Below are 27,077 nucleotides of genomic sequence, written 5' to 3'. Positions count from 1 at the left end.
TGTTATAGAGCCAATAAAGATGTCAGGTTCGTGCTGTAATGACAAACTAATTGTCCAGACTGGATCCAGGCTGCAGGTCTGCCTCGTCAACAGAAGGCTGATCCCAGAGCAGATCAGGGGGATCCTGAGGCTCCTCAGAGCAGATCAGGACAGCGTGAGAGGAGCGCAGCCGCTGGACGGGCAGCGTGTGTCTTCTGCGCTGGAGATGAAGTATCCTACGTGTGTGTGCTTTAGATGGAGTCTCCTGATTGTGGCTGTGATCCCGGCGTCTGTGGGTGAAATGTACACGTCGCTGCTGAACGTCAAGCAGGCGATCAGCGTCGAACGGAAGCTGATCGATTACTTGAGGACTTATATTGACCACGAGTTAGAGAGACTGGAGGACATCAAACGGTGAGTGCGTGAGGACGCACCGGTGGTGGGTGATTCTTAAGGGATGTTAGAAGTTAAGTAGAGTTGTGGGGGTTGTAAAACCCCGATCAAATGCACAGCACCTCAAACTGACGGTGAGGAACTAAAGGACAAATCCGCTGTAGAGGAAAAAGTCTGATGGTGATGATGATGATATCATCTGATGACAAATCCTGTGACTCCTCCACAGACAGTGATGAAACGTGATGACTAGAGCACATGTGGAGGTTTAACTATTTTCAGACCCACATCTGGGAATCCAGATGATCCTCGTTGGGATGAAATCATACAAAAATGACCAATGCATAACATGTCACCTGATTGACGTTCGTGTCAGTTCGTGCGTTGGTGCTCAGGTCTCCAGCTCATGAGATTTGACTTCACTGTCCAAACTCGATGAGATAACGCTGTAAATTCTGTTTTAGGGTCTTTCTTTGCAGGAAAATGATTCCATCAATAACTTGAATCGATAAATCCTAAAGTTTTAGTCGCTGCTCTTTTCTCCGGTCAGCCTTCATCATGTTGGGAACAGGATGACTGATGAGGAACAAGACTTATCAAGTCACTTCCCACCAAATCCGGCTCATTATTCATGGTTTCTCTCTGGAAATGGCTCTAATTTTATAGAGGGCCCCCTTTTGACCATGAAATTTAAAACAGGGGCTTTACTGTGGTGCCTTTTTTCTGCTGTGTGGTTGGAAAATGAGTAATGTCATGCATCAGCTGTATTCATCTGTTTCAGCAGTATATATTGGTGGTGGTGGAGGCAGCACATGTTGCTTTCTATCCTTCATTTGTTAGGTATAAAAAAACTTAATTATTCTGCAGCATGACACTTTGGGGTCACTTGCTATATGTGAAAAAGATTGAGCCTCCTCTTTCTTTTCGTAACACAGACCACTTTCTTTCCCACAGCTTTTATGCCAAAGTGTCCGACCTGCACACCGAACTTTACAAAGGCCCGGCGGCTGCGATGGCGAACCCGCTGGTGGCGTTCACCCTGATCAAGCGGCTGCATTCAGAATGGCTGAATATCGTCTATAGCAACGAAGCCCTGGAGAACATGCAAGGTTGGCTCACTGCCATCATTACCAGCACATCTGGTGGTGATAACTAAACACCCATCTGTCTCTGCTGTCACCACCCAGCCCCCCCTCCAGTTCACCTTTTGTTCCTCTGCTGTCCAGCCCTCAGGTCCGGTTACGAGGAGGAAGAGGCAGATCTTCCCAAACGGGAGGACCTCCAGGGGGCTGCCAAGGGGCTGATGAGGTTGCAGGATGTGTATTCTCTCCAGGTTGCGAGCCTCGTAAGGGGTCGTTTCCAGAGAGTCTCTAACGGCAAGCCCATTGACATCTACCTGCCCGCAGTGTCTGTCCTGCTGTCTGGTGATGACTGCTTTCTGGTTGGAAAGGTACCTAATCCATTTTCTCCTTTACTGCATCCTCTTATTGTTTTTACTCTACTTAATGAGATTCTTTAGTTTAGAAAAAAATACCAATGCAGCAATCAAAAATACTCCATTACGAGTAAAAGTCCTTCATTCAAACCTACCTATAGAGGCTGGGTCCTTCTGAAGAGTCATAAGGTGAAATGTGAGAGCTTGTGAGGTGATTATTAAGAAAACTAAGGAAAAAATACCGTTCTGCTGCACAAATGTGTAGTCATTTCTTGACTTTTCTCTTATCTTTGGTTTTTTTCTGAAAAGCTGAAGAATTTTATCTTTTGGGGCTTCAAACAATGATTTAAATGAAACCATCTGGGAAGTTTTGCGGGGAAATGTCTCTTTGGCGGGGCTGCTAACAACTCAAAGACGTGAAACATGACGAGGAGCCCCAGCTAGACGCAGCTTTTATGCTGGGAACCACATAGCAATGAGTTAGAGACGTGTTTGCGAGATGCTGCTGTGAAAATGTCTCTCCCTGATTAGCATCCTATTCCAGAGGTCTGCAAAATAGTTTTATTCCAAGTCTGTCAGTATTTGTGTGGTGGGAATCCAGACAGTGCGTGCCTGGGAATCCATTTCATGTGAAGATAAATGTGCTATTATACGAGTATGAAAGAAAAAAAATAAGGCTTCCCCACAATAAATTCCACTATTTATGTACAGTGGTGAGGTGCAAGGGCAGGGCACTGTGTGGGAAAGACATCATCTCGTATGGAAAAGACATTATCTCATGCAGCACAAGTGCCGAGTTTGCCTTCAGATGCACCAACGCTGAGATTATCTGAGGCAATCTGTGATCTGTATTTTTAGGGTGTCAGTAAAACAGCTGCCTGCATGTGCTTTTATGTGGCTGTCAAACTGCTTCTGAAAACCAGCAGGGTTTGTTAACAGAAGTTTGTAGCTCGCCAGCTGGTGTTCCTCTCAGGCAGCACTGAGATCTGCAGCGTATTCTCTATTTTTAACAATTTATTGGGACAGCAGTCCCAAATTACGGGGTGCAATGTTGTGGGCTGGGTGCAAAGCCGTGGCAGGGTTGATAAATTGGTGTGTGTGTGCGTTTGGTACACTGGGATTGTTGTTTGTGTGCTGTCTGGGGGGTTGTGGATGTGATCTGGAGGAGCCACATGTCAACCTCTTTGGTGCTTGTTTGTGGGTGCTGTCAGGCCTGCAGTCAGCACCTACTTCATCAAGTCAAGGCAGCTACAGGTGCGCTTTGAGAGCAGTTAAGAGAGATACTGCAGCCTGTGTTCATGAGTTTCTAAATGTAAAAATAATGTTCGAGGTGTTCTTCGATCAACGGACGTGCAGCTCAGCCCACAATGTACCTGCTTGAGAAGTCAGACAGGTGTCATCTGACATTTCACCGATAAAATACATGACAGTAGACCAAGCTGTGAAGTTAATGCTGCGTGTATTTTCTAAAAGTCCAGAGAGACTAAAGCTGACAACTAGACAGCTAGTTTGATAATCAATCAATCCTTTTAGTCAGTTTTTTCAACAAATGTTTTTGCTGGTTCCACCTCAAATGTGAGGATTTGCTGCTTTTCTTTGTCTCATATGAACAATTAAATATTAGATAGATTAGTCAAATAACTGATTAATCGATCTTGAAAACAACTGTGAGTTGCAGCACTGGGTGAGAGCAAAGAGTCAAAATGGGCAGAAAATCAAGCCTGAACTATAACAGCACCCACCAGTGATTGTTACATCACTTCCTACAGTTAGTATTTAAGCCATTTAATGCTGCTCTCATTATAAGCTTAATTTAGTCAGTTCATTTCATTAAGATCAGTATCTTTAAAAAGATACTTAAATACCAGTTAAAATTCATCCAACTGGATACTTTGAGGTTTAAAAGCCTCATATTGTATCTGTGCTGGTTATCTGCTGTATTTCACATCACTTCAATGCATTCCTCCTGCCTTGCATCAGTGAAAAAAGTCATTTCTTTGTAATTCAACTCAAGTGAAGTTGAAGTCGCCAAAAACAGTCCAGCATGCCAGGCTGACGAAATTATGCCAGAATGATGATGTGATGGAACTGGCTGAAGAACCGGGTCTGATTCACTGGTCCAAAGCTAACCTGATGCTAACTGGATGTGACTCTTAGCTAAAATCATCCCAAGTCCGCAATCCTAACACTGAGCTCAACCTGGCAGCCGTGCATGTATGTGGACCCGAGCTGGCTGACATTTGGTCTTCTGGTTCCAGAAGAGAGCCGAGTGTGCCGACACTTTGCTCCCCTGCTGCCTACCAGAGACAAACTTTGCTTAAACTGTCAAATCGTAGTGGTTAAAAGTAACCCAGGTGTCTACAGGTGGCCTACGAGCAGGAAGACTACTACCACTCGGTGCAGTGGTTGGAAGAGTCAGTGCGTCTCTTCAGGGGACCAGGAGGCGAGTGGAGCCCTGAGAACGAAGGGACTTTGGAGGATGCTCTGGATCACCTGGCTTTCTCTCACTTTAAAGTAGGAACATGTGGGAAATGCACATTTTGTAAGATGACTGATGAACTGCGCTGCCCTAAACTTGTGTCGTTGTTTCAGACAGGAAACGTCTCCTATGCTCTCAGTCTATCTCAGGAGTTACTGCATCATGGTAATTCTCTTTAATTTAACGCGTCTCTTTGTCTTAATCCTGTCTGTGATCTGCATCCTCTCTAAACTGAGCCCGGTGCTGTAATTGAGAAACATGCCCTATAATCTATGACTACTGTGTTTACAGATCCAATGAATGGAAGAGTTTTGCTGAATGTTGAGAAATATGAGAAGCTGCTGGTTACGAGTCCGCCCAAATCAGTCAGGGGCAGTGGGCTGAGGAGACCCACCTCCAATTATTTAAGGACCAGGGACACTTACGAGAGACTCTGCCAGACCCAAGGCTCTCAGGTATTCACCACAATGAAGCATTGTCATTGGCAGCATGCTGACATGCAGGTTTCACCCTCTGGGGACCATGAATATATGTACAAAAACTTAGTAGCAATCCATCCAATTTTATTTATCTTTTTCATTTTCATTGAAACATCTCTAGTAGTTTGTCACAGATTTGACAAAATTCTCAACCTTGAACCTTTATCCAAGAGCTAATGAAGATGTACGTTTTAATTGGACAACAAAAGACTGTTATTATTCGAGTTTGTTTGCTTTCAAGCTTACTGCAGTGGGCAGAGGACAATGCTGAGTGTAATTGTCTCAGATGATGTTTTGATGTTGTTAATGGACTTCAGCTGTTTCTCTTAGCAGCCAATGCATTTTGGAAATCCCAAACTTTTCTGCGACTACTTCACCAATGGCGATCCCGGGCTGCTACTGCTGCCAGCAAGACGTGAAGTGCTGAGCCTGCGGCCGTATGTGGTCCTGTACCACAACTTCATCACTGACACGGAGGCTGAGGACATCAAGGCGCTCGCCCAGCCAGGAGTAAGTGCCTGCACAGTGCACAGTCCTCATCACTTGTGGGTACAAACAAGCAAAAACACATGTGACTCCAACATGTCAGCTTTTTAGGAATTTAGAAAAAGATCCAATTAGGTCTTCAAATGTTTCTGTGATCCCATATTTAGTTTTTTTCTCAATAAACAGAGGAGCTGTGTTATTTGTTCCACATGGGACTCACAAAAAGTGGAACTTTTTCAGAGTTCAAGAGAGTCTGCTGAAGTTTGTTGAAATCAACAAAGAGACGACGGACTGTGGAAAAGAAGTTTAACGTTTTGCTATTGCCACTGAAGAATCGGGTCTTTTCAAACAGATTACTTGTACAGCTAAACACTGCCAGCGCTATTGTTTTTTATTTGTCCATGTCCACAGTGTTGTTTAGGATATATTGTGTCTTTGTGGCTTTGCACGAGGAAACTACCCTCTGTTGTTGTTGGCCTTGCTGGTATCACTGTTATTTCAGGATGCTTCCCAGCCCTTTTTTTATTCCCCTCTGGCCTCCTGGACATCTGCCCAGATGCTAGCTGTACATTTCACTGAAATTAAAAGTGTAATGAAATTGGCAGCGTTTGAGCAGGACCATAAATTTTGTCATTACGCTTGTAGTGCAGGCTCAAATAGAGATATGTGCTGTGACTTCTGTCCTGAAGTGGACTTTCCCTTGTAAGTTCATCATTTATGGACTGCCTTCAGGGTGGCACATAGTACAGTTTACGCCCCACAAGGTGAGCGTAAACAGGCACGCTACAGCTGATCTGCACTGACCGACATCAGAGCAATACTCTCAGGGTGATACTGGTCATCCACCACATCTTCACCGCTGTCTCAAGCTCTGTAATGATGTACAGCTTAGAGCTATTTTTACTTACTTGTTTCTACTTTATGTAGATTTTACTTCTTCTAAACTACAGGGAGGTGCAGTACTGATGAGCAAATGTGCCTATCAAAAAATATATTTCATGAATATGCGCAGAGTTATTACTCTGCGCTGCTGTGGGGCTCTCTGTCTGCTGGGGTCTTGGCCAAACACATGCCGGTTCCTGCAGCAGAGATCCTGGAAAGACCTTATGGTGGAAGAGTTGGTGTGCTTCCAAACATTTAGCAACGCTTAAAGGAATGAGGCATATGTTACTATGAAAACTTGGCTAAGCCCCTCAAACTGTCCAAGTTTCCCTGCTGGGCTCCACTGGTAAATATTCAGTCCACTATCATCGAGCCACGGTATTTTTCTGAAAGCAACTCACAGTTCTCTGCTCATTTAATGGAAATCTACCATCTCATTGTCCTCGGAGCTGCTCACAGTTTGCTGACTGTTACTTCAGGGAATATTTGGTGGGCTAACTCACTTGGTGCCCTATGGTTTCTGTGAGGTTTTGGCATTGTTCAATGAGTTTTCCATCCTCTGCTGAGATGAACACCCCTGTAATTATATTATCATTATGTCAGCTTGTGGGTTTATTGAGAACAGGCCCAGGGTATGGCATTAGTTTGGAGCAGCGAGCAGCATTCGTTAACCATGAGCACGGTTTATGCTGTCTGTTCACGTCTTAGCTGAAGGACACAGTGTAACACAGGCCTGCTGTTTGGAGTTAACAGATCTGTCATGGTGCTGGTTTCTTGGTGATGAATTGATGTGTGAAATAATAAAGTAGCTTAGTTTTTTCATGCTTTTTTCCCTCATTTGAAATGGTTTGTGTACAATACGAGTTGAGTGAAGTGATGTCTCTCGTGATCATAAGGAAGTCCTCAGGAATTCGATCTGCAAAATTCATCAGAAATATCGTGTTACCAGTTTTCTGCACTGAACATTACGCCGGTTTATGTACCCGTTGGACATTGAAATAAGCAGAATGCAGGCTCAGTTTTAAGAAGGGCAGACTCAGTCCAAAACATCTGGACTTCCCCAGAATCGCTTCCAGACTCAAACTCTGAGGTGATGAAACTTAAAACTGATACCTGTCGAGTGTCTGAGCTCTATAAATGGTCCCATGCACATATTTTGCAATATTTCTGGTCATAATAATAATAATAATAAAGGAAGAATAATGGAGGTCCATCATTGCTGCAGCTTTGGAAATTGTATTCTTGCCTCTTTCTGAATCCACATTCTTGACTTTCTTCATCCACCCTCACTTTTTACTGTGGACACGTGATTGAGGCGTGTTTTCATGCTTTTTCTCACATTTTGTCCGAGCTTTGCAGCTGGACGCCAAAGCTTGGCTGCTGTAACAATCACAAATATAAAATGCTGTTTCCTGTCTTTGCTGTCAAGTTGAGACGATCTGTGGTGGCAACCGGGGAGAAACAAGAAACAGCAGAGTATCGCATCAGCAAGAGGTACGAATTACATACAACACTTTGTTCATGACAGTCTGTTTCCTGCAGTTCAGACTAATCCTTGGCATGGCCTAGTCTTCCATTGCTGCAGTGTCAGTGAAACACATTTGTAGTAGTAATAAATCTGCAACTTAAAACACTCAGCTGCATGCAAATGATGTTAAATACACTATTTTATAATGTGTTGTTTATCTGTATGTTTTTATTTGTAGTGCATGGCTGAAGGGCTCAGCACAGTCCACTGTTGGGAAGCTGGACCAGAAAATCTCCATGCTCACGGGTCTGAATGTGAAGCACCCGTATGGCGAGTACCTCCAGGTGGTGAATTATGGGATTGGTGGCCATTATGAGCCTCACTTTGACCACGCTACAGTAAGTTGATTATAAACCTGTTTAACAAGTTGATTACATGGCTATAGACTTCAGTTAATAATGATATCAACTTTCTAACTTTCCAGTCACCTTCAAGTCCCGTGTACAAGCTGAAAACTGGGAATCGAGTGGCGACCTTTATGATATATGTGAGTGAAGTCTTATTCGAGCCACCTTCTGACCCTGTATGGCATCGATAGCAGCCAGAGGTCCCTGCATTTACGAAGTTTTAGTAAATTAAGCTTTAATGAAAAACACTGCCATGAGTGCTGCAACACTTTGGAACGCTCTACCTCAGAAACCCAGACTAGATCTGACCTCACTACCTAAATTATGCTTTTATAGATGTTCTGTCATGCAACAGCTTTGAACCAAACTATTTTTTGTCTCTTTTGCACGTTTGTTCTGTTCATTTAATGTGTGTGCTTTTTACAGTTTTGACAGAAACAGATCTTACTTTTATTATTAAGAATCCAGTGTGAGCTAAAGGAATGGCTTTTTGTAAGCCTTTGAGACAGTGCAGCAGACAGACAGAGTGGCTTTTCATAACATGAGCATGTAAACACAAGACACAACTCTGAAGGAATGTCCTTTTCCACAGCTCAGCTCTGTCGAGGCAGGTGGATCCACAGCCTTCATCTACGCCAACTTCAGCGTTCCCGTCGTGGAGGTAAACACCCTGCGTACGTCTAAGAGGAGCTGAAAACAGTCTCTTTTGTCTTCATGTCATTTTTGCCTCAAGCTGCATCATTTTCACCTCCCTCGCATTCTTCAGTGCAGCTGTCAAAATTGTGAAAGGTCAGATTGCAGCAACAACAGCCGTGAGATTTTTTTACCACAATACTGCAATTGTATAGCTAAGCGACAGCAGAGCGGCGGTGGAGCCAGGCCATCCCTGGGGTGTAACCTTTCACCTTTCGTTTTATTGAGATCTCATTTCCTGGCGGGTGATACAGAAAATAACATAACATACTAAACATAATAAAATGACCAATAAGATCACCAGTACAAATGTGTAACTGCAGGAGCTTCAAATTCAGCTCTGCCTGAGATATTTGGATTAAAGATGAATTAGCTGATCAGCAGAGCAATAATCACTTTGAACAGTTTTAATAATTGATTAATAATTTAAGTACACTTTCAAGCAAAAATGACAAACATATCCTTGTTCTGGCATCAACATTGCTGCTTTTCTGTGTTTTATATAAACAGAATCTTTTGGATTGTTAAAGAATACATGAAAGACACAAGAAAATAATTTAGTTTAGACCATATAACTTGAAATTGATTTGTTTTTCACCTCACAGAGAGCCGCCATCTTCTGGTGGAACCTCCACAGAAATGGTCAAGGCGATGTCGACACGCTGCATGCTGGCTGCCCCGTGCTTGTTGGGGATAAATGGGGTAAGAGTCAGGAGGTTCGGTATGTTGAGGTGATGCTGTCAACAGGAGCCAAAAAGTCGCATGAATGTGGAAAATAGCAAGTCACAGCAAGTTTTCAGACTTGTTCCCATTTAAACAGATTATGCTTTTTTCCATCATTATCATGATCTGTTTCAATCATCCAGTGTCCTGCTCTCCTGTTAAACAGGAGCTAATGTATAAGAGCAAGGCCACATCTGTGCTGCATTATGCATTTAGAGATGTTGCAGAGTGCAGTTCAGACACTGAGGGCTCATCTTGGAAGCTAAAGCTCTGCTGCTGGTTGGCCCAGACCATCGAACTCCCAATGCTGAAACGTGTGTTAGGAACCCAGTTAAACTAACAGAAGGGTATTAATCATCACAAAGCAGCTGCAGAAGTATTTGGTGGCTGCTCTGTTTCCAGCAACCATATGCATTATCAGATGTCAGCTGTTCAAAATTGTATGGGCATGAAAACGTTCATCTTGAAGATATTGAAATATAGTTTACATCTTTCTGTATGTTTCAGTGGCAAACAAATGGATTCACGAGCACGGCCAAGAGTTCCAGCATCGCTGCAGTCTGAATCCTGAGGAGTGAGAGGGGCAGAGCGATAGCTGGGCCCCTCGGAGTACTAGAGCCAGCCTCCACAATTGAGAGGCACACTCGCAGGCAGAGAGAGGGAGCGAGCCAGGAAAGTGAGCACACGAGCAGGGGAAGGGGAAAGCCTGCCTCTATGATTGGAGCCCCGGGCCCCAGGGAGCCTGAAGCGCACAGTACACTGCTGCAGTGGACATGGAGCTCAAGGCTGGAGGCGGGGCAGAAGAGGAGTGGGGCAGTTGGCAATCAGCCCCCAGAGGCCAAATGCTCTCTTGCTCCTACTGGTCAGTTTCTGCAGATGGAGGGAGGCCTCTGCCTTCGCACACTGTGCTGGTTTCACTTAACTATGAAAGGCTGTTTGCCTCCTACTTGCTTCAAAACTGACATCATATGCAGCTCTTCGCCTACACTGGGCCCACTCGAGGGTCTGTCATTGCAAATCAACACAGCTGAACCGTGTGCAGGCTCTCAGAGCTTTATTTGTCATGTGTAATGCAGAAGTTTAGAGAAGATCACTGACTCACAGTGAAATGTGTATAAAATGAATTTCCTATGTGATGTTACCCTGCACCCAAGAATAAATGCTGTTTTCAGATTTGAATATTCGGGTCTGTTTAATGTGATAATGCTTCCATCAAGTGCTGGAACAAGCACACAGTGAAACAAATGTTTTGTGACTGTAAGGGTAATATCTGTGCAGAAGAATTTAAGGTGCACATTTGGTCGATACAATGCAGATTAGCAACGGAGACTGTGGTCCAGATTCGTCTGTAATGGGTCATCTCAGACCTCCAGGAGTCCAGCTCAGACTGGTGCTATGAGTTAAAGGAAACAGTCACTGTGAGTGTGCCTGTTTATTCCCAGCTGACTGAACGATGAGATCATCGTGTTGGTTTGATGTAACTGGTTTCTGAATGGAACAAATGAACCAGATCTGTCAGCCACTTACTGAACTTCAGAGCTGCTTTGTCATTAATCACACTCTGCACGTCAAGTGATTGGGAACCCGTCTGCTCCAGATTTCATGTCTGAACTCACACAACAAACACTGCCTGCATACCACTCAGATATCTGTGTTGAAGTAGGTCAGAGCCCATCTTAAAACAGAGGTGGGACTCACATGGTATTAATATTTGCTGTATGAGCATGGCACCATGGAGCCCCTGTGTGTGCCCTTTTTGGGGGATCCTGCAGATTGAATGAAGGATCTGTGAGAGTAGAGAAAGATGAGGGTGACAGAGGAATCCTACCTCTGCTTTCCTACAGTGATATACGTTTTCCTTCCAGCTCACCACAGTGAACACAAACAGAACACAGAAAACATAAGAACCACACATAAACTGGATGCATATTGCACATTCCTGAGTGCAGTCTAAACAGCAGGACTTGATTATTTTCCCGTGTAGCTGATGGACAGAACGGCCCCGGCTCCCTCCGATTCATACAAAGAAAAAAACCCAGTTATCCACATTTAGTCTGCAAACATTAAGTATCTGAGACCACAAGATTATTTAACTTAATACTGGATGCAATATTGCCAGCAAAATGTTTGGAAGTGCAACCAGAAACATAATAATCCAGGAAAACAGAAAGGTTTAAAGTAATGTTTTCACAAGTCCATCTCACAGCCTGAGGCCTAACTTCTCAGAATTCAAAGGGCTTTGTGCTGCGCTCTTCCTAAACACCCTCAGTGGCCTTCACTGTTACCATGAATACCACAACAAACATGGCTGCAGAGGGTCTTGTTGCTATGCAAGTTCATAGTCCAAACTACCTAAAGCATATATGACTAGACCAAAGGTCAACACATTGTCAAATACATTCAGTAATTCTGCACTTTTTCCCTGTTTGGGAACTTTTTTTTTTGTTTTTTACTTAGTTACAGAGTTAGTGAGTGTGGGAAGGAAAGATAGACTGATGATGACTGACAGAGAAGCTGCCCAGTGGCAAAAAGAAAGAGAAGAAAACAAAGAATAAGATGAAAGTAAGTACGTAAGCAAGCTTCTTTTAATCTCAGGTTCAAGAAAGAAAGAAAATCACTACATACTCCTTTTAGTATACAGCTTTGTTACAATGATGGAAAGATCAGTGCTTCCCTCTGCTGGTGATGTAAAAGAAGGCTACATGAAGTTGCATATTTCTTTTTTTACTTACGTTACTTCAGTGTTGTTGATGGTTAAGGTGGGGCTTATTTTTTTTAAATATGCTGCCGGGTACCTTGTGAATTTGAATACGGGTAAATAAAGTTCATAATATTTTATCTTTATCCATAATGATAATACAACATTAATGATTAATTAATTAATTCAATTTTATCTTATTAATCTGAATCTGCAAAGTAACTTAAGTTATCGAAATCGAAATGTAAGGAAGTAAAAAGTAATTTTTTTTTCCTCTGAATGGTTGAGTAGAAGTATGAAGTGGCATAAAATGACTTTTGACAGCCGCAAAAAAAAGATAAACTCAATTACCCATGATGCTTCTGTGAAAAGCAGCGGCAGCGGAGGCGGGACGTTGGGACTTTGTTGCTCGGAAACAACTTTGCGCGCTGTATGTGTGCGTGTGTGTGCGTGCGCGCGCGCAGATCGAGCAGCTCTGTTAAACGGATTATTAGCCCGTGTGAGTGTGTTAAACATCATGCCTGCTGACACTTCAGCCCCTGCTTTGGCCAGGCTATCATTCACCATCTATATTTACTGAGCTGAGGCATGAAGAGCAGGAAACAGAGGTCCGGCAAAGCTGGAAGCAGCAAAAAGAAAGGTGAACTGTTGTTAGCTTAGCTACCTGCTAGCAGCACAGCTACGTTAAGTAGTTAGCTTTTAGCATCAGCTGTCAGTCTCCCATTAGCCTCTTATGTTTGCTTTCTCGCTAATGTTATGCTCAGATGAAATGCGGTTGCTTTCCTCGGGTTTGTGTTGTTTTTGAAAGTATTGTCAGTGTTGTTAATGTGTCTCGGTAAGCATTTGTTCATTAACTTGTAAACAGTGGCGGAAGAAGTAACTTTCACTCAAGTAAAAGTATCAATACCACAGTGTAATACTGTGTTACAAGTAAAAGTTCTGCATTCAAACTTTAATTTCAGTTAAAGTACAAAAGTGTTGGTATCATAATAGTGCTAAAAGTCCAAGTGCTCAATATGCAGAATGGCCCTTTTCAGAATAATGTTTATTGTATTGTTGGGTTATAATTACTGATACATTAATGTGTCCATCACTGTAACGTTGCAGCTGGTAAAGGTTTGAACTATACATTGAACTATTGCACAATGCTAGTGAACATAACAGTATGTGACTGTTATTCCAGCTAAAATCTGCAGCAAATACCACTCCACCTGTACCATTGTATGGTGACCGTTGATGTTAGTAGTCACAGTGTTTGCATTGTTTGTGTCTCGACTTTGCTGTAATCAAAAATAACCTTTTGCAGTCTCCAGCGATGTGTCCCCCTCCACCAGCCTCCCTCCTCTTGTTGAAGGCCAGCTGAGATGCTTCCTGCTGGTGACAGTAAGCCGGGTATTATGGACAGTTCACAAGCCTACATCTGCAACATTTGTCAGGCTGCGCTGGTGGGGAGAGTCATCGAATGGGACACACTTCTTCCCGAGAGATGGATCACAGCCGTCTCAGAAGACCATCAAGACCACAGCTCGCTTTCCCATCCGCTGTGGGCCAAAGCAGTTTACCTCATATCTTACAGGTAGCTATAGAGGCTTTGACATGTTTGAGTTTGCTATGCTGCAAACATTTGTTTAAATCCAACCACTAACCTGTCAGTGCTGAACAGATATGGGCTCTCTGGTGCTGGAAGTCCTGACAAAACCGGATCATTTGCCGATTGCACGGGCTCAGGTGGCAGGCATCTCTCGCTTGTCTCTGTCACACCCCATCAGTGGATTTTACACCCTTGTGTCTCCAACATCTGAGAAGCTGGGAGAGTTACAGGTGAGTGGAAACAAACCACAGAAACCACCATAGATAGTTCGATGGATAGCAAAATTTGATTGAACACCCTTTAAAATGCACTTGTAAATAACATAAACACTTATAGTTATTCATTCCTTAAGTCTTTTATCCCCTCAGGTTTCTCTTAATTTGGAGGCCCTAACAGAAGCCTATGACAGCAGCAGCTCAGGTATCAGCACTGAAATACCGCAGTTCACCACACTGAATGTGCCGTCGCAGCCCAGATCGCTCTCAGCTGGCAGCGGCAAAGAATCAGCTGGGAGCAGCAGTGGAAACACGCCAAGGTTTGAAGTTGTTACTGTTCATAATCAAATGCTTGTGTCTTCTTGTAAGAACTCACCAGTCTTAAGTTCTCTGAGCATCATAATCTTACTGTATATATTGCTGTAATATTTTCAGAGGGAAAGACCACTTATATTTCCAAAATGGCCAGACAGGCAAAGAAGACTCACTAGAGAATCAGATGCCAAGAACAAACGGATCTCACAACAGTCAGACAGCAATGAATCCTTCAAGCCGGGAGTCTCGTGGGCAAACAACCAATGATATCCTCTCAGGTTGGTTGCTGCATGACTATATGTTATATGTACATAACCACAAACACACAATCTGCCTATTTCTTAAACATCTGCTCTTATCTCAGTTATTCTAGAGCGCGGAAATAAGCTGAGAAACGCTATGGTGGTATCGGCTTTGAAAAATGACTTGGATTCTACCCCAGCTCTGAAAGACGCCCCTCTTCCTCTCCCAAAGGATAACATCCTGCCACCGTCCAAGTTAGTATTTCAAATGTGTATGAAAATGTTTTCTGTCACCTTATAATGCACACTCCATAATGCTTTACTCCTGTGTCTGCAGGCCCTTCCCTTCTCCCTCTGGGATGTTTCTTGAAAATATTCTGCATGCTGATTCAACTCTGAAGCACTCCGACGATGCTGTTGTGATCTCAGACTGCGGCTTAGACTGTCCTGCTGACGTTGATAACAGAGCTGTGGATCTGCTCCTTGGCAGGTACCTATGTGCACATTTACTTCCAAAGTTGATGGGAAGTGTAGGCAGTTTTTTCCTGTTATTTTTACTCTTTTTTTTTCTTCTTCTTCTTTTTTTTAAAGCTTAAGCCCATCTCCTCTGCCTCTCTGGGATGGAGAGGACTCTCTCCCTGAATCTCTGTCTGGCCATAGCAGTGTGAATGGGGATAGTGAGCTCAATGATCCACAATATGATCAGAGCTTACTGGAAAATTTGTTCTACAAAGCTCCTGTAAGTACCTGCTTGTCAGGGAAAAAATGTTTTGTGTGTAACATCAGTTTACCTGATTTGCTTTTCTTGCAGATGTTTATTTGAAGCTATTATTTCTTGTCTTTCAGATGTCACATATCCACCCAGGTGACACTGAGGAGGAGGGTCCGGGCACAGTGTCCTCGAGTGAAAAACAGCTGACACAGTCTGGACCCAGGATTAGTGGAGGGTAAGAACCTCCACATGCTCTTCAAGCCATGATGCTTAGACAGTAAACATCACCATGCTCTTTTTAGAGGACCAGGTGGGGGTTGAGTGGATGTGTGTCATCCATTTTTTTATTTTTCGTCCTTCAAAGATAGCCACCCTTAAAAAGTGCTTAATGATGGTCTGGTCTTGATCTGAATGGATGTATCTTCACCTCAATGTACTCTAATTGATTGAATCTGTAAATAAGCCAGTTATAAAGACTGCTGACGGAAATTGAGCAGATTAAGAAGCCAATGTAAAATATGGGGTACTACACTACACACATTTTATACATTTAAGACGATTATTCACCATATTTTTGCCGTGTCCAGTCTAAAGTCAGGGCGTCAGCGGTCTGCAGATGCTGGTGGTGTCCCTCCTGGCCTGAGTGCAGAGCAGCTGACGTTGCTGAGTTTGATCCGGCTGGCGAGAGTGACTGTCGACTCCCTGACTGTACCTCCAGGCAGTACAACCACCACACCTAGAAAGACCTTTGGGAAACCTCCTCGGCCATTAAGCAGCAAGAAGTGGTAACAAAGCGTTTAACGTTAATTTGATCTCATTTTAAAATAATGTTAGTATTACAAGTAACAAAAGGCTGCGATATCTTCTCTCTTTTCATTAGCACCTTTTTTATTGAGTACGTGTTCCCTGTGGCTTCCACTTCCAGTCGACATGATCGTAATAAGAGTGGAGATGGGGAGGTGACCAGAGCCGTTGCCAGTAAAGTCACAGGTGGAGGTACGGCCTCTTAAATATAATACTCTTAACACTGTTTCTGACAGCCTTTGGTTTGTAACTGTGTCTGACATGGACTGTTCTCTGTTTTCAGTGGTGAAGTTCCAGCAGCACTCTGTGTTTCCTGTCCACCTCAGTCCAGCAACAGTTAAAAAATGGTGGGGAACTGATCTGATTTTCAAGATTTACTCACGAAAGAGCGACCAAAAGAAAGTAAGTAACGTGAGGCTAAACATTACTCATTTGATTAAAAATCAGTAATATTGGCTCATAATTTTGGGTATCTGTGACAAAAGATGTTCCCTAAGCTTTACACTTGTGTCTTCCTAAACTTAGTTTTTGTGATCTAAGTTCTTGTTCCTCAAATCAGTTCGGTTCAAATAAAAATGACGGCTTTTCCTGTCGCAGCCTGTTCCCATCGGTAAGGCAGTTCACCCCCTGCGCTGTCTGCTGGAGAGCAAGCAGCTGAGTCAGTCTGTCATCTTACCTGTACAGAGCATGGATGGCAAGAGGGGAACTCAGGAGATTGGACCTCTCAAGGTAAAATACTGCTTTTGCATAATTATACGATATTTATATTTCATTTAATTACTAATATGGTAGAATTTAATCCTGTAGATAAGCAGATGTAATATGTGATAGAAGTTAATTTTCATACCATGATATATGTTAAACCAGTATACTGCTGCTGCTGCTGCTGCTGTTACTGCAACCCTATAACACTGTTTTGTTTTACCCAGGAATCAATGTTTGCATCATATTTGTCACTTAAGTTACAGGCATCGAAGTAATATTGTTATTTTCATCAGGTTTCACTAGAACTTGCTACAGACAACAATTTCCCCTCTGAAAAAAGTAAAAGCAAGCTGGCTCAGAGAGACAAATCGCCCTCACAAACCGCACCCAGTCCACAGAGATCGACCAGCTTCAGATCTGAACACGCTGACGTTGGCAGGCAGGAGTTACCAGCTGGCTGTTTTGAAGATTCCAGGCTGAATGTCTGGAGTCCTCAGAAACCCTCAAAGGAACCCTCTCCCCATCCTGGCCTGCACACATCTCCTCAGAAATCACAGCAGCAGGTGGAGGAGGACCCTGAGGTCCTGCTGCACACTTTGCTTATGGTGCCAGACGGAAAGAACTTCAGCTGTGGGCCCATGCAGGCTCTAAACGTGTACTTGAACTGTAAACTCTTTTGGTGTGATGAGACAGCAAGATCTGTCGTCAGCTGGGGTCACGCTAATCCTTCCTTCAACTTTGTTCAGGTTAGCTCAGGAGATCAAGTCTTCAAACCGTATCTAAACATTTAAATCAGGCTACAAAGAGGCAGAATCCCACTGACCCAATTTTCCTCCGTCCTTCATCTCAGGTGACTCCTGTTGCCTTAACAGCTAAGCTGCTGGAGCGGATGAAGAATAATGTGATGGTAATCGAGGTGTGGCAGAAGACAGGAAGTTCAGGGCAGGATCGACTCCTTGGCCTTGTTAAACTACCTCTACATCAGTTCTACATGTCGTTTAGGCAAGTCGTAGAAAGATCATTTACGTCTTCAACTAAAATACATGTAAGGTAACTTTTTTTCCTCCCCTTCAGGGATCCAAAGATCACCCACCTTCTTCTTCAGGCGCAGTACCCTGTTTTAGGGGTGGACTGCTACATGCCAGTCATCGATGTGTTCTCTGGTAGTTGTAAAGGAAACCTCAGGGTTGTTTTGGCGATGGGCCGATCGGAGCAGATAGTTTCCCTGCAGCACACGAGGGATGAAGAATACGACTCTGTATCTCACTTTGTGAGACCAGTTCATCAGCTTGATCACCAGCTGCAGTCACAAACAAAGGTCTGTGTTCATTTTGGCCACGTTATGCTTGAAGCATTTTGTTTGTGTGTGTTGTAGTCAAACAGATAATTGCAAGTAGGCAGCACTAATATTCTCTGAAAAGGTTCAGACTGGATGGCGCGGACAAGAATACACATTGACTGCGCTGACAAGATGTCAAGTACTTTGACCTCCTTTCATCAATGTGCTCCTCCCGCAGGCGATTGCAGCACAAGAGCATCTGTTTGTGATAAGGGTGGAGAAGGTAAATGGGCTGACACCTCTGCAGTCCACAGTGTGGGGTGAGGCTGACTGCTACATCCAGTACGGTTTCCCCTGTCAGGAGGGTGACTCCGCTACGAAAGTGGACCAAAACTTCATAGAGACTAGTAAGGCCTTTTAATGTATAAAACCTTCAACTGAAGAGTTTCCCAGTAAGTTTTTTCTTCACCCTGACCTGTTCCTCATCTCCAACAGGCGTCAACCTGAAGCTGTTTCGTACCACCACCACTCTCTGTGTCCCTGACCCGGTGTTTGGCCACACTGAGACTCATGTGCTTCTGGCTCCTGAAGGAGTGCCTGTTCAGAGGCTACTGCTCAGCTCTCTTTCAAGTCATGGCCTAAGCAGTGGAGGGGGCGTCCAGTTTGAAGTGTGGTGCAGGTTTGTGTCCAGCTGAAAGAAAACTGAACATGACATGTACATTACAGCTTAAATGTTTACTCTGCTACTACCCTTAAACTTGACTTCCTATTATGTCCCGTGGCTAAATCCTGAATTATGCCTCTGTGCTTTTTTGTGTCTCTGCAGATATTATTATCCAAATGTTCGAGATCAGCTCGTGGCCAAAGGAATGCTGCCGTTGTCCAAACTGTGCGCCATGGTCACCATGCAGAGACAGCATCCCGATGAGGTCCAAATGTTTTCGCTGCCCCTGATTCCCAGGACAGACAGTCCCTCAGGACATCAGCCTCAGCCCTCAGGTACACAGACACACACAGTTATGGCGATATCATACTGTACTAACACATTTACCATCTTAGATGTGATGACTGATCTGTTGTGTCTCTTAGGCTTACTGGATGTTTGCATTCGGTACAAACACCGACCAGTGAGACCTGAAGGGCAGACTGGTAAAGGAGCTGCCTCTCGTGTTGTCACACTCGTGGTTCAAGTGCACAGAGCATCAGGTCTGCAGGCCGCAGCGAGGTATGTCACCACGACCATCTTCTTTGGAGCTCTGTGGGTCTTTATTATGTTCAGCAAATGAAATGACATTCAGCTCCTTTCATGGGTCTCATAGCAGGTGTTTCAGCAGCGGAGATCTGCATCACACTGAGAGTATTTGCTCATTTCTTGTACTGATTTATAGATGCTGCCCCAGTGTCTTCAGTTGACTATTGTGCTTCTGCCTCTCTACTTCAGGGTTGTATCTGAACAAGACGAAAGGTTCAGCTACTTTGCTGGTGTGGGAGTGAACACATACATCACGGTCCAGCTCTCCTTCCTGCCTGAGAGTGAGAGGAGGTGCACCCGCATAGCTGCCAGGACCTTCTGCCCGGAGTTTGACCACCACATGGAGGTGTCCTGTGATCTGCTGCTTCAGAGGAGCAGCGGAGAAACCTGCAGCCTGGCCGAGCAGCTGGAAGAGGCGTCTGCTTTCTTCACTCTCTGGAACAGAGACAGTCGCAAAGGTTCAAGAAGGCTTATTTTATTTGGTTTACCACATAAAAATGTTACAGATTTATACACTATAGTGCATGTTACTTCTTTTCTCTGCAAGTCATTTTACTTTGCAATTTACTGTTTATTTTGCTCCAGAATTTCTTAAAAGCAAGCAGTGTTTCTGCAGTCAGTTTTAGTGTTAGTTCATAATGTCTGTCTGTAAGTCACTTGTTTTGTGCTATTTGTTGCAGCAGTGCTCACTCATAAGCCTAAAGATGTGATGCTGGGCACAGTGAAAATACCTCTGGCTGATCTCATCCATAAAAGAACAGGTATGTTACACCTGTGATTTCTTTGTCAAATAGATCTTCTGATCAACACACTGTACATTGTGTTTTTTCTTCCAAACATAAAGGTATTTCTGGCTGGTTTGGAGTGTATCTACCTCAGGAAACGAGCTCTTCTCAGCACCAGCACATTTTGGTCGGAGGCCTCGAGATCTCTGTGAACTTCGCCCACCACTCAGACAGGGAACGAGTCATTAAAGCTGCTCGGGGTGTGGGCTGGGAAATAGCTCAGAATGAAATGCAAGATGATGAAGACGGCTGGGGAGAATGCACGAGAAACCTGGCTTTGAGTTTTTCTATGCCGAGAGCGTGGATACCTGTCCACTGCCTGCTTCTGCCAGGCCACAGTGAGCTTCAGCGCTCCACCTACTGCTACTTCAGGTACAAGTTCTACGACCAGGAAGCCTTCTGCTCGCAAATGAAACACCCCACTGTTGAGGGTGGGGAGGAGGACCAGGCCACGGTCACTTTCCAGGGAAGTAGAACTGTGGAGCTGAGGAACACTCAGCCCTTGATGTGGTATCTCCGAGAGGAGAGGCTGGAGGTCCAGGTGTGGGTTGCCTTTAAGAAAGACAAAACCCAAAGGCCCAGAGACACGGACCGACTGGTGGGTTCAGCGTTTGTCGATCTGTACTCTCTCGCAAAGACACCTAAGCAGAAGCTTACTCTCAGTGGTAAGAAGTGATTCATTGTGTTGTCATGGTGGTAAGTGGCCGCATTTCTGAGTGTAATCACAGTTGTGTGGTCTTACAGGAGTGTATCCGCTGTTCAGACGCTCGGCGGCAGATTTACAGGGGGCTGCTCTCAGGGTGCACATCACCCTGACAGCAGGCTTCATCCCTGTGGAGGGCTCTGCTGGACTTGACACCCAGGTGGACTCGGACAGCCAGAGGGAGCTTTTAACAGAAGAGGTGGAAGCAGCGCCTCCCTCGCCCTCTACACCCAAAACCCTGCAAGGAAGACACAAGAATAAATCCTCCAGAACAACCCCAGACATCACGTCTGTGCAGCACACAGAAGTGAGCATGGAGGAATCGTTCCCTGTGACGGTTGCAGTGGACCGAGCAATGCACCTCAATCTGAAAGGTGAGCTCGTGACTTGGAATCTTTTTCCTCCACCCCTCCTTTTACCACACAGTACATTAATGATGAAGTGTGTGTGTCTGCCAGGCTGTCCTCTATCAGAGCGCAGTGAAGGGTCACCGTGTTGTTGTGTTTCGTACATCACTGCGGACTCTGCTGAACCAGCATCCACAGCTGTCATAGCCAACAGTGACTGCCCCGTGTGGGACCATCAACACGAGTGCAGGTGGAGTTATATCACGGACATTAACTTAAATGTTTGAGGATGTTTGTAGTACACCAAACAATCACAGATATAAGACTGATGATTTGCTTCACATTTACAGGCTTTCTAAGCAGCTACTGGTTGATCCACAGCAAGCTCTCGTGTTTAAAGTCTGGCACAAAGGAGGTACAGGAAGCTGCTTCACCTCATGTTATCTGATGTTACCACCTTACCTTGTTTGATTTATTAATTCCTGGGTCGTTTCACTTCCTTAGACACGGAGAGGGTGATTGGATTTGCCTCTGTTGACCTGTCCCCCTTAGTCTGTGGGTTCCAGTCAGTGTGCGGCTGGTACAACATCACAGATTTCAGCGGTCAGTGTCACGGCCAGCTCAAAGTGTCCATTACTCCACTGAAGGGGGTCCAAGACCTCCGAGAACAGAGAAAAATTGTGAATGAAGAAGCTGCCAAATACTCACCGGTGAGAGAAAGCATTCATGCATACAGTGTGCCTCTCATAAATTATTTTATAAGATATAGGTCAAACTTTTACGGACTAATAACAATGAATGTGTTTCATTAACAGGCCTTATTCCAGGCACTCCCTCTCAGCTACCATACCACAGCCTCATACAGCAGCTTCCCCTCGCACATCAGCCGATACCCCGAGCAGAGGATCTCTTCGCCTGACCACAAGCACAGCCTGTTCTCTGAAAGGTTTGTTGAACAATGAACACTTTCATTCAGTCATTGTTTCAAATGTAACCCCACATCCTGAAAAAATGCTGTCTGACATTGGACTTATGTATGCTCAGGTGCAGTGAGAGCAACCGCCACACCGAGCACATGGACAAAGTACGTCTTCACCATCAAAATCTGCAGGAGCACGCAGCCGCTAATTCTGTCTGTAGCAGCAGTGCTGATGACATCAGTCCCTCCAGCTCGTTCCTGTTTTCAGCGCTCAGGTATCATTCCCCAGACACACAGTCCAACATCACTGCTTCGCTTTTTAATAAAAACCTGAGCTTTGACTGCGTCTCGTTTCTGCAGGAAAAAACTCAGTGAGCTCGACAACATCCAGAGATATTTCAGTCGTAAGCTCTCAACTCCCACATTCCCGTCCTTGAATGAGCAGGACTGTCACACTGAGCCTGAGGGACAGAGGGACACGGGCACATGTCAGCTGCTTTTCAAGTCCAACCAGTTAGTTGGAGAAGTCAACAACATCATCAGTGGTGAGCTCTTTCCCTTGCAAGTGGTTTTAGTTAATAGGTCTGAAATGATCAGCCAACAAGCAGCAAATGCAACATTTTTCCATCAATAGTCTTTAGTGAAAACATAATGTTATCATGTGAAAGTGTCTGATAGTCATTTGACCATTTAAAGACCGTTCTTGGCAGGTAAACGTTGTTCTAGCTTACCCAACCTTGGCAGTTGCCCCAGAGTTCATTGTGGACACAGTCGACTGTGTGGCGTACGCACTCTAACCATAAATGGTGGCGTCACTGTCTTCTGTTGGACACCTTCAGTCCTGTGAAGACGGACCGGCTGGTGCTGAGATGTCAGTTAATGGAATAAAGTCAACGCTGCATTGCTGTCACTCTAAAAATGGCCACGTTAATTACAAAGTTATTATACAACTAACACTTATTGTCATTATCAGTTAATCTGCAGATTGTTTTCTCAGTTGCAGTGTTACTGAAATCTTCACTGTCCTCTTCACCCAGGTCTGCGAGGACAGCACCTAGAAACCATTCCCTCAAACCTGCAGAGCAGCTCAACAACTTCCCCCGCTGGAGACAACAGGCCTCAAACTGTCCCTGAGATCTCCAGTCCACGCAGAGCTTCACACTCTGCCCAAGAAGAAATGATCCCGCCGTCCTCGCCCCCACCGAAGACGGCTGAAGAGCACACGGACTCTGAGCCTGAGGAAGGAAAAGACAGACGAAACTGCAAAGTTACTGAGTCCGAGGATGAAAACGAAGAAGGATTGGACGAGGGTGAAGATGGGACAGGTAGCAGAAGGGACGAGGAAACCGATGACGATGAAGATTATGACGTAGTTATGGTGAAGCCGAGACCTCTGAATGAGGTGACATCTTTAACAGACAAAACGAGTCCTTGGACCAGCATCCTGTCAGACCCTGACCTGGTTTGTCTGGAGAGCCCGGAGACACCAGAGGAGCCGGATCTGAGCCAAGGCGAGTACGAGAAGTGGCAGACGTTAAATCTGCAACCTCATGACCGCAGTGAGAAACGCAAATGCAACAGACGGGAGGACGGGGACAGTTTTAATGGATCAGCAGGAGACGCCTCAGACACAGACGGAGACGACGAAAGGACACGACACGCTTTAGATGAGAGACCAGCAAGCGAAGCTAATAGTCCCAGTGAGGGGTCAAGTGACGAATATTCATCACCCACCGCCCAGCACGTCACAGATACCCATGATGCTTCATGCTCCAATCAAGGCACTCCACCTCAACCGTATCCTTGATCTGTGTTTTCATCTTTTTGGCTGCCAGATTTTGCTGTTATCATTTTCATTTGAAGGTTAAGTACAGCCAAAGAGTCGTGAGGAAACTTGTTCATCGAGTCTGTTATCTCTCTACCTGAGAGTGTCCCGACTGCACAAGGTCACTTAAAAAGCAGTTTGCGTTGATATGTGTGTCCTAATATTTTCTCCACTCCATTGATGTCAGTGAGGGGAGGCTAAAAATAAAAGAAACACCTCTCTGCAATAAAGCAGTACAGCTCAACAGCACCACAAACTGCAGCCTCTAAAATGAATAACATGACGTGAGACAGGGGACGATGTGTTCCTCCTTTCCAACCGATTGGACACATCTGCCGTACAAATGTCCCCTTTCATCCCGGTCTTCACACTCATAGTTGCATTTTGTTGTCTGTAACGTGCCAAGTGTTGAAATGTCCTTTTTGGCGTTTACCAGCTTCATCTCTTTGATCATCACTGGCTTGTAGGATGCCATCAAACTTTGTTTATTTATTTATTTAACATTCATACATTAAGCTCTGAGCCTGCAGAGGTCCCAAACTTCTTCCTCCCCTCTCACCAGCTGGAGGCGTCCATGAGAGCCATACGTTTAGCTCCTTCTTTCTCCCAGTTGACCAGTGACCCGGTGAGTATTTGTCACCAGCTTCTGGCATTCACACTCACTCTCTCACTGACTGTGTACCTGAATATCTTGGTATTAATTCTAACCCCTTAGTTTTACCATCTTTTATTACATACAGTCGTGTTGGAAAAAGGAAGACATTAAACAAAGTTGAATTTATGTCCATTTGTCATTGTGTCACCAACAGCAGGGTGTTATTAATAGAGCACTTTACCTTTCACATCGCGCAATATTCAGTGTAATTTAACTCTCATTTGTGCAGCATGAACAGGTTGAGGTCCACCCGCTGTTATGTAACCTGACAAGTATTTCAAGTTGATGCTGTACACACTTAAAGCACGATAAGTGCATGCGGTGTTCATGACTCCAGCCAGTGTTTACACTGCAAGTCAACATGTCATCTGTCTGCCTTCATTCAGTCTCTGTTACAGTGTTAATGCATTTTGTCTCCATCATATTTTCTTTGTGTTGAGTCTGTAGACTTTTGCTTTAGCGAAGTAGTTTGAACAGTCTTAAGATCAAAAGAAGAAAGCGCGTTTGTATCCAGCACTCCAGTACGTACTGTGACGTAACCAACGGTCTGCAGCGGCAGGAACAAAACACTCCCCCCTGCCCCGAATATTAACCCCTTCCTTAACAGTCAGGGCTCAGGCATCTGTGATGACCACAGCTTGTCACATAATGATGATAATGAAATGACACAAAACATATAAATAAAAATCAATGATACATGATCAAATAAAAACTGAGCCCAGGTGCATCCTGTTTGATGATCCTTTAAATATCTGTAACATTTGAGCGTCATCACCCGGTGCGCTTGGTTTGTAGTTTGACTGCAAACATTGATTCATCAGTCATGTTTAGCCAAATTGCTGCATCATGAAAATCTCTAGAAATCATGTCAGTTCTTCATAGCATTTATATATACAGACAGAAAGAAACTTCACGGTATTATTAAAAAAACAGATATTAATTCTGCAAAACTGAGGAAGCAAATCAATGTTATGCACATATATTTCCCCAGAGTGGAGTCAGTTTTCAGACTTTGTTTATGCTCAGAGCATGATACACAAAACAATGTTAGTTCATCATGTGCACCTCAAACAGAAATGTTCAGTCCTTCTGTACCCTGCAGCCATCTTGCCTTGTCTCCCTGTCCTGTTGATACTTTTCTGTCTCCCTGTCACTGTCTGTCCCGTCCTCCAAACAGACCTTCTATCGTCATGCACGTCTCATGAGCCCCTCTGGTGCACTTATGGTGTGTTTTTAAGCACCAAAGTCAACTGGAGTCGAGGTTACATAAGAATAATCAGACTTATTAAGGATTAAACAGACTTATGTTACACATCAAGCACAATGAGACTTAAACGTGCAATTAAGATATTTAGACATGATAATTCACACAGCTGCTGTAGAGATGGAGAAGTATTGCTGCCACACCAGAGTAAATGGATCGAGTTTCAGGAAGGGTGTGGAGATAACAGACGTACACGTAGGCGCTGCAGTTTGAGGGGGGAGGTGATTTTAAAGAACCGGTTCGTTCGTTGATGCCCAGAAACACCCCGACCACAGCAAAATAAGAAGAAAATGAGACTCCAGGCAGAGGATAAACACACCTTCACACACCTCGAGGGTGAGATGTGATGACTGAGAGGGATGACTTTTGTATGAGATCCTGCATTGTGTACCTTTGACAGTCCACCCATGAATGTAAACATGAACCAAAGAAAGGCTTGCTGTGTTTGAGCGGTGACCACACACCTCAAACACACAATAACACAGTGTTTCTCATTTGCATGTTTGTTCTTCCTAGTACACCTTTTAAATTTTAATTTCCAAGTCCTGTTCATTGCGTAGAACAGAAAATATTGGTCTGCTGCTCAGTTTTATTGCTACTTTTCATGATCTTTCCAGGAGCAGAGCTCTGCAGTCCATCGCAGAGGGCCTCGACAGCGTCGCGACATGTCGCCGTCCTCCATGAAGAAGGAGACTGAAAGAATAGCGAAAATATTTGCAGCTCATTTTGATGACAAACGTTCATGATCACATTTTTACTGCTCGGTGGTTTCTGTAAATTATATGTAACATTTTGTATTTTTATAAATAAATATGAACTGTTTTCAGAGCCGGGTGCTTTTTTTTTTTTGTATTTTGTTGATATGCATGATTTTGTTCTTAGTGTTTATGATACCAGATGTTCTGCTTCTGGGAACAGGCCTCAGGCTGTGTTCAGATTTCTGTCATGAACCCATTGAACCCGTGTTTCACTGGCTGCTGAACACAGCTCAAAATACATGAAACTTAAATTTGAAGTCACACCAACAGGTTGATTGGAGTGGATTGGATTAATATGGTTTCAGGTTATATATTGTGGTGGCAAACAGAAAAATGATCCAAACAGGTGTTTCTGGAGACCTTCCCAGTCTTTAGTTGCTCCTGTCCCAACATGTTTGAAACGTGCTGCTGCATCAAGTTCAGAATAAGCAGATACATCACTGAAGCTGATGAGGTCAGACGTTACATATATGTTGAGCAAATGATCACAATCTGCTTTATTTCGGAGGTGTGGCTGAAAACAAAGTATAAACACAACATGACGTAATCAAAGGGATGTTGTTCTAAATTAATGCACGGGACTT

At 44.2% G+C, this 27,077-nt stretch overlaps 2 protein-coding genes across 5 annotated transcripts; both read left to right on the top strand.

Annotated features, from left to right (window-relative positions):
• The first annotated feature begins 166 nt into the window (after positions 1 to 166).
• Positions 167 to 10,601, top strand: p4ha3 (prolyl 4-hydroxylase, alpha polypeptide III). 2 transcript variants are annotated; one of them, XM_070970815.1, is made up of 13 exons: positions 167 to 393; positions 1,327 to 1,481; positions 1,599 to 1,822; positions 4,172 to 4,321; positions 4,400 to 4,451; positions 4,578 to 4,741; positions 5,096 to 5,275; positions 7,563 to 7,627; positions 7,840 to 7,999; positions 8,086 to 8,148; positions 8,601 to 8,669; positions 9,307 to 9,403; positions 9,932 to 10,601. In XM_070970815.1, the coding sequence occupies exons 1-13, from the start codon at positions 206 to 208 to the stop codon at positions 10,000 to 10,002; spliced, it is 1,638 nt and encodes a 545-aa protein (XP_070826916.1). In that variant the 5' UTR covers positions 167 to 205; the 3' UTR covers positions 10,003 to 10,601. The 2 variants fall into 2 exon arrangements, with proteins under 2 accessions (XP_070826916.1, XP_070826915.1); XM_070970814.1 differs by having other exon boundaries at positions 5,099 to 5,275; positions 9,932 to 10,120.
• A 1,980-nt stretch (positions 10,602 to 12,581) lies between these two features.
• c2cd3 (C2 domain containing 3 centriole elongation regulator) lies at positions 12,582 to 26,572 on the top strand. Of its 3 annotated transcripts, none has more exons than XM_070970848.1 (33): positions 12,582 to 12,762; positions 13,429 to 13,698; positions 13,786 to 13,943; positions 14,082 to 14,248; positions 14,364 to 14,521; positions 14,608 to 14,740; positions 14,823 to 14,975; positions 15,077 to 15,224; positions 15,332 to 15,432; positions 15,785 to 15,982; positions 16,078 to 16,193; positions 16,285 to 16,403; positions 16,599 to 16,730; positions 17,000 to 17,452; positions 17,557 to 17,708; positions 17,781 to 18,024; positions 18,224 to 18,392; positions 18,481 to 18,664; positions 18,812 to 18,984; positions 19,075 to 19,210; positions 19,427 to 19,695; positions 19,921 to 19,998; positions 20,082 to 20,687; positions 20,767 to 21,099; positions 21,184 to 21,322; positions 21,423 to 21,487; positions 21,577 to 21,782; positions 21,888 to 22,018; positions 22,117 to 22,266; positions 22,352 to 22,536; positions 23,029 to 23,788; positions 24,333 to 24,441; positions 26,353 to 26,572. In XM_070970848.1, exons 1-33 carry the CDS (start codon positions 12,711 to 12,713, stop codon positions 26,479 to 26,481), a joined length of 6,576 nt encoding a protein of 2,191 aa, XP_070826949.1. In that variant the 5' UTR covers positions 12,582 to 12,710; the 3' UTR covers positions 26,482 to 26,572. The 3 variants fall into 3 exon arrangements, with proteins under 3 accessions (XP_070826949.1, XP_070826948.1, XP_070826950.1); XM_070970847.1 differs by having other exon boundaries at positions 19,918 to 19,998; XM_070970849.1 differs by lacking the exons at positions 24,333 to 24,441; positions 26,353 to 26,572 and having other exon boundaries at positions 19,918 to 19,998; positions 22,989 to 23,267.
• The last annotated feature ends 505 nt before the right edge of the window (positions 26,573 to 27,077 follow it).

Source organism: Chaetodon trifascialis, chromosome 9 (assembly GCF_039877785.1).
Source record: "Chaetodon trifascialis isolate fChaTrf1 chromosome 9, fChaTrf1.hap1, whole genome shotgun sequence".
Lineage (NCBI taxonomy): Eukaryota > Metazoa > Chordata > Actinopteri > Chaetodontiformes > Chaetodontidae > Chaetodon > Chaetodon trifascialis.
Note: the sequence above shows the minus strand (reverse complement) of the source record. Positions and strands in the feature narration are given on the sequence as shown.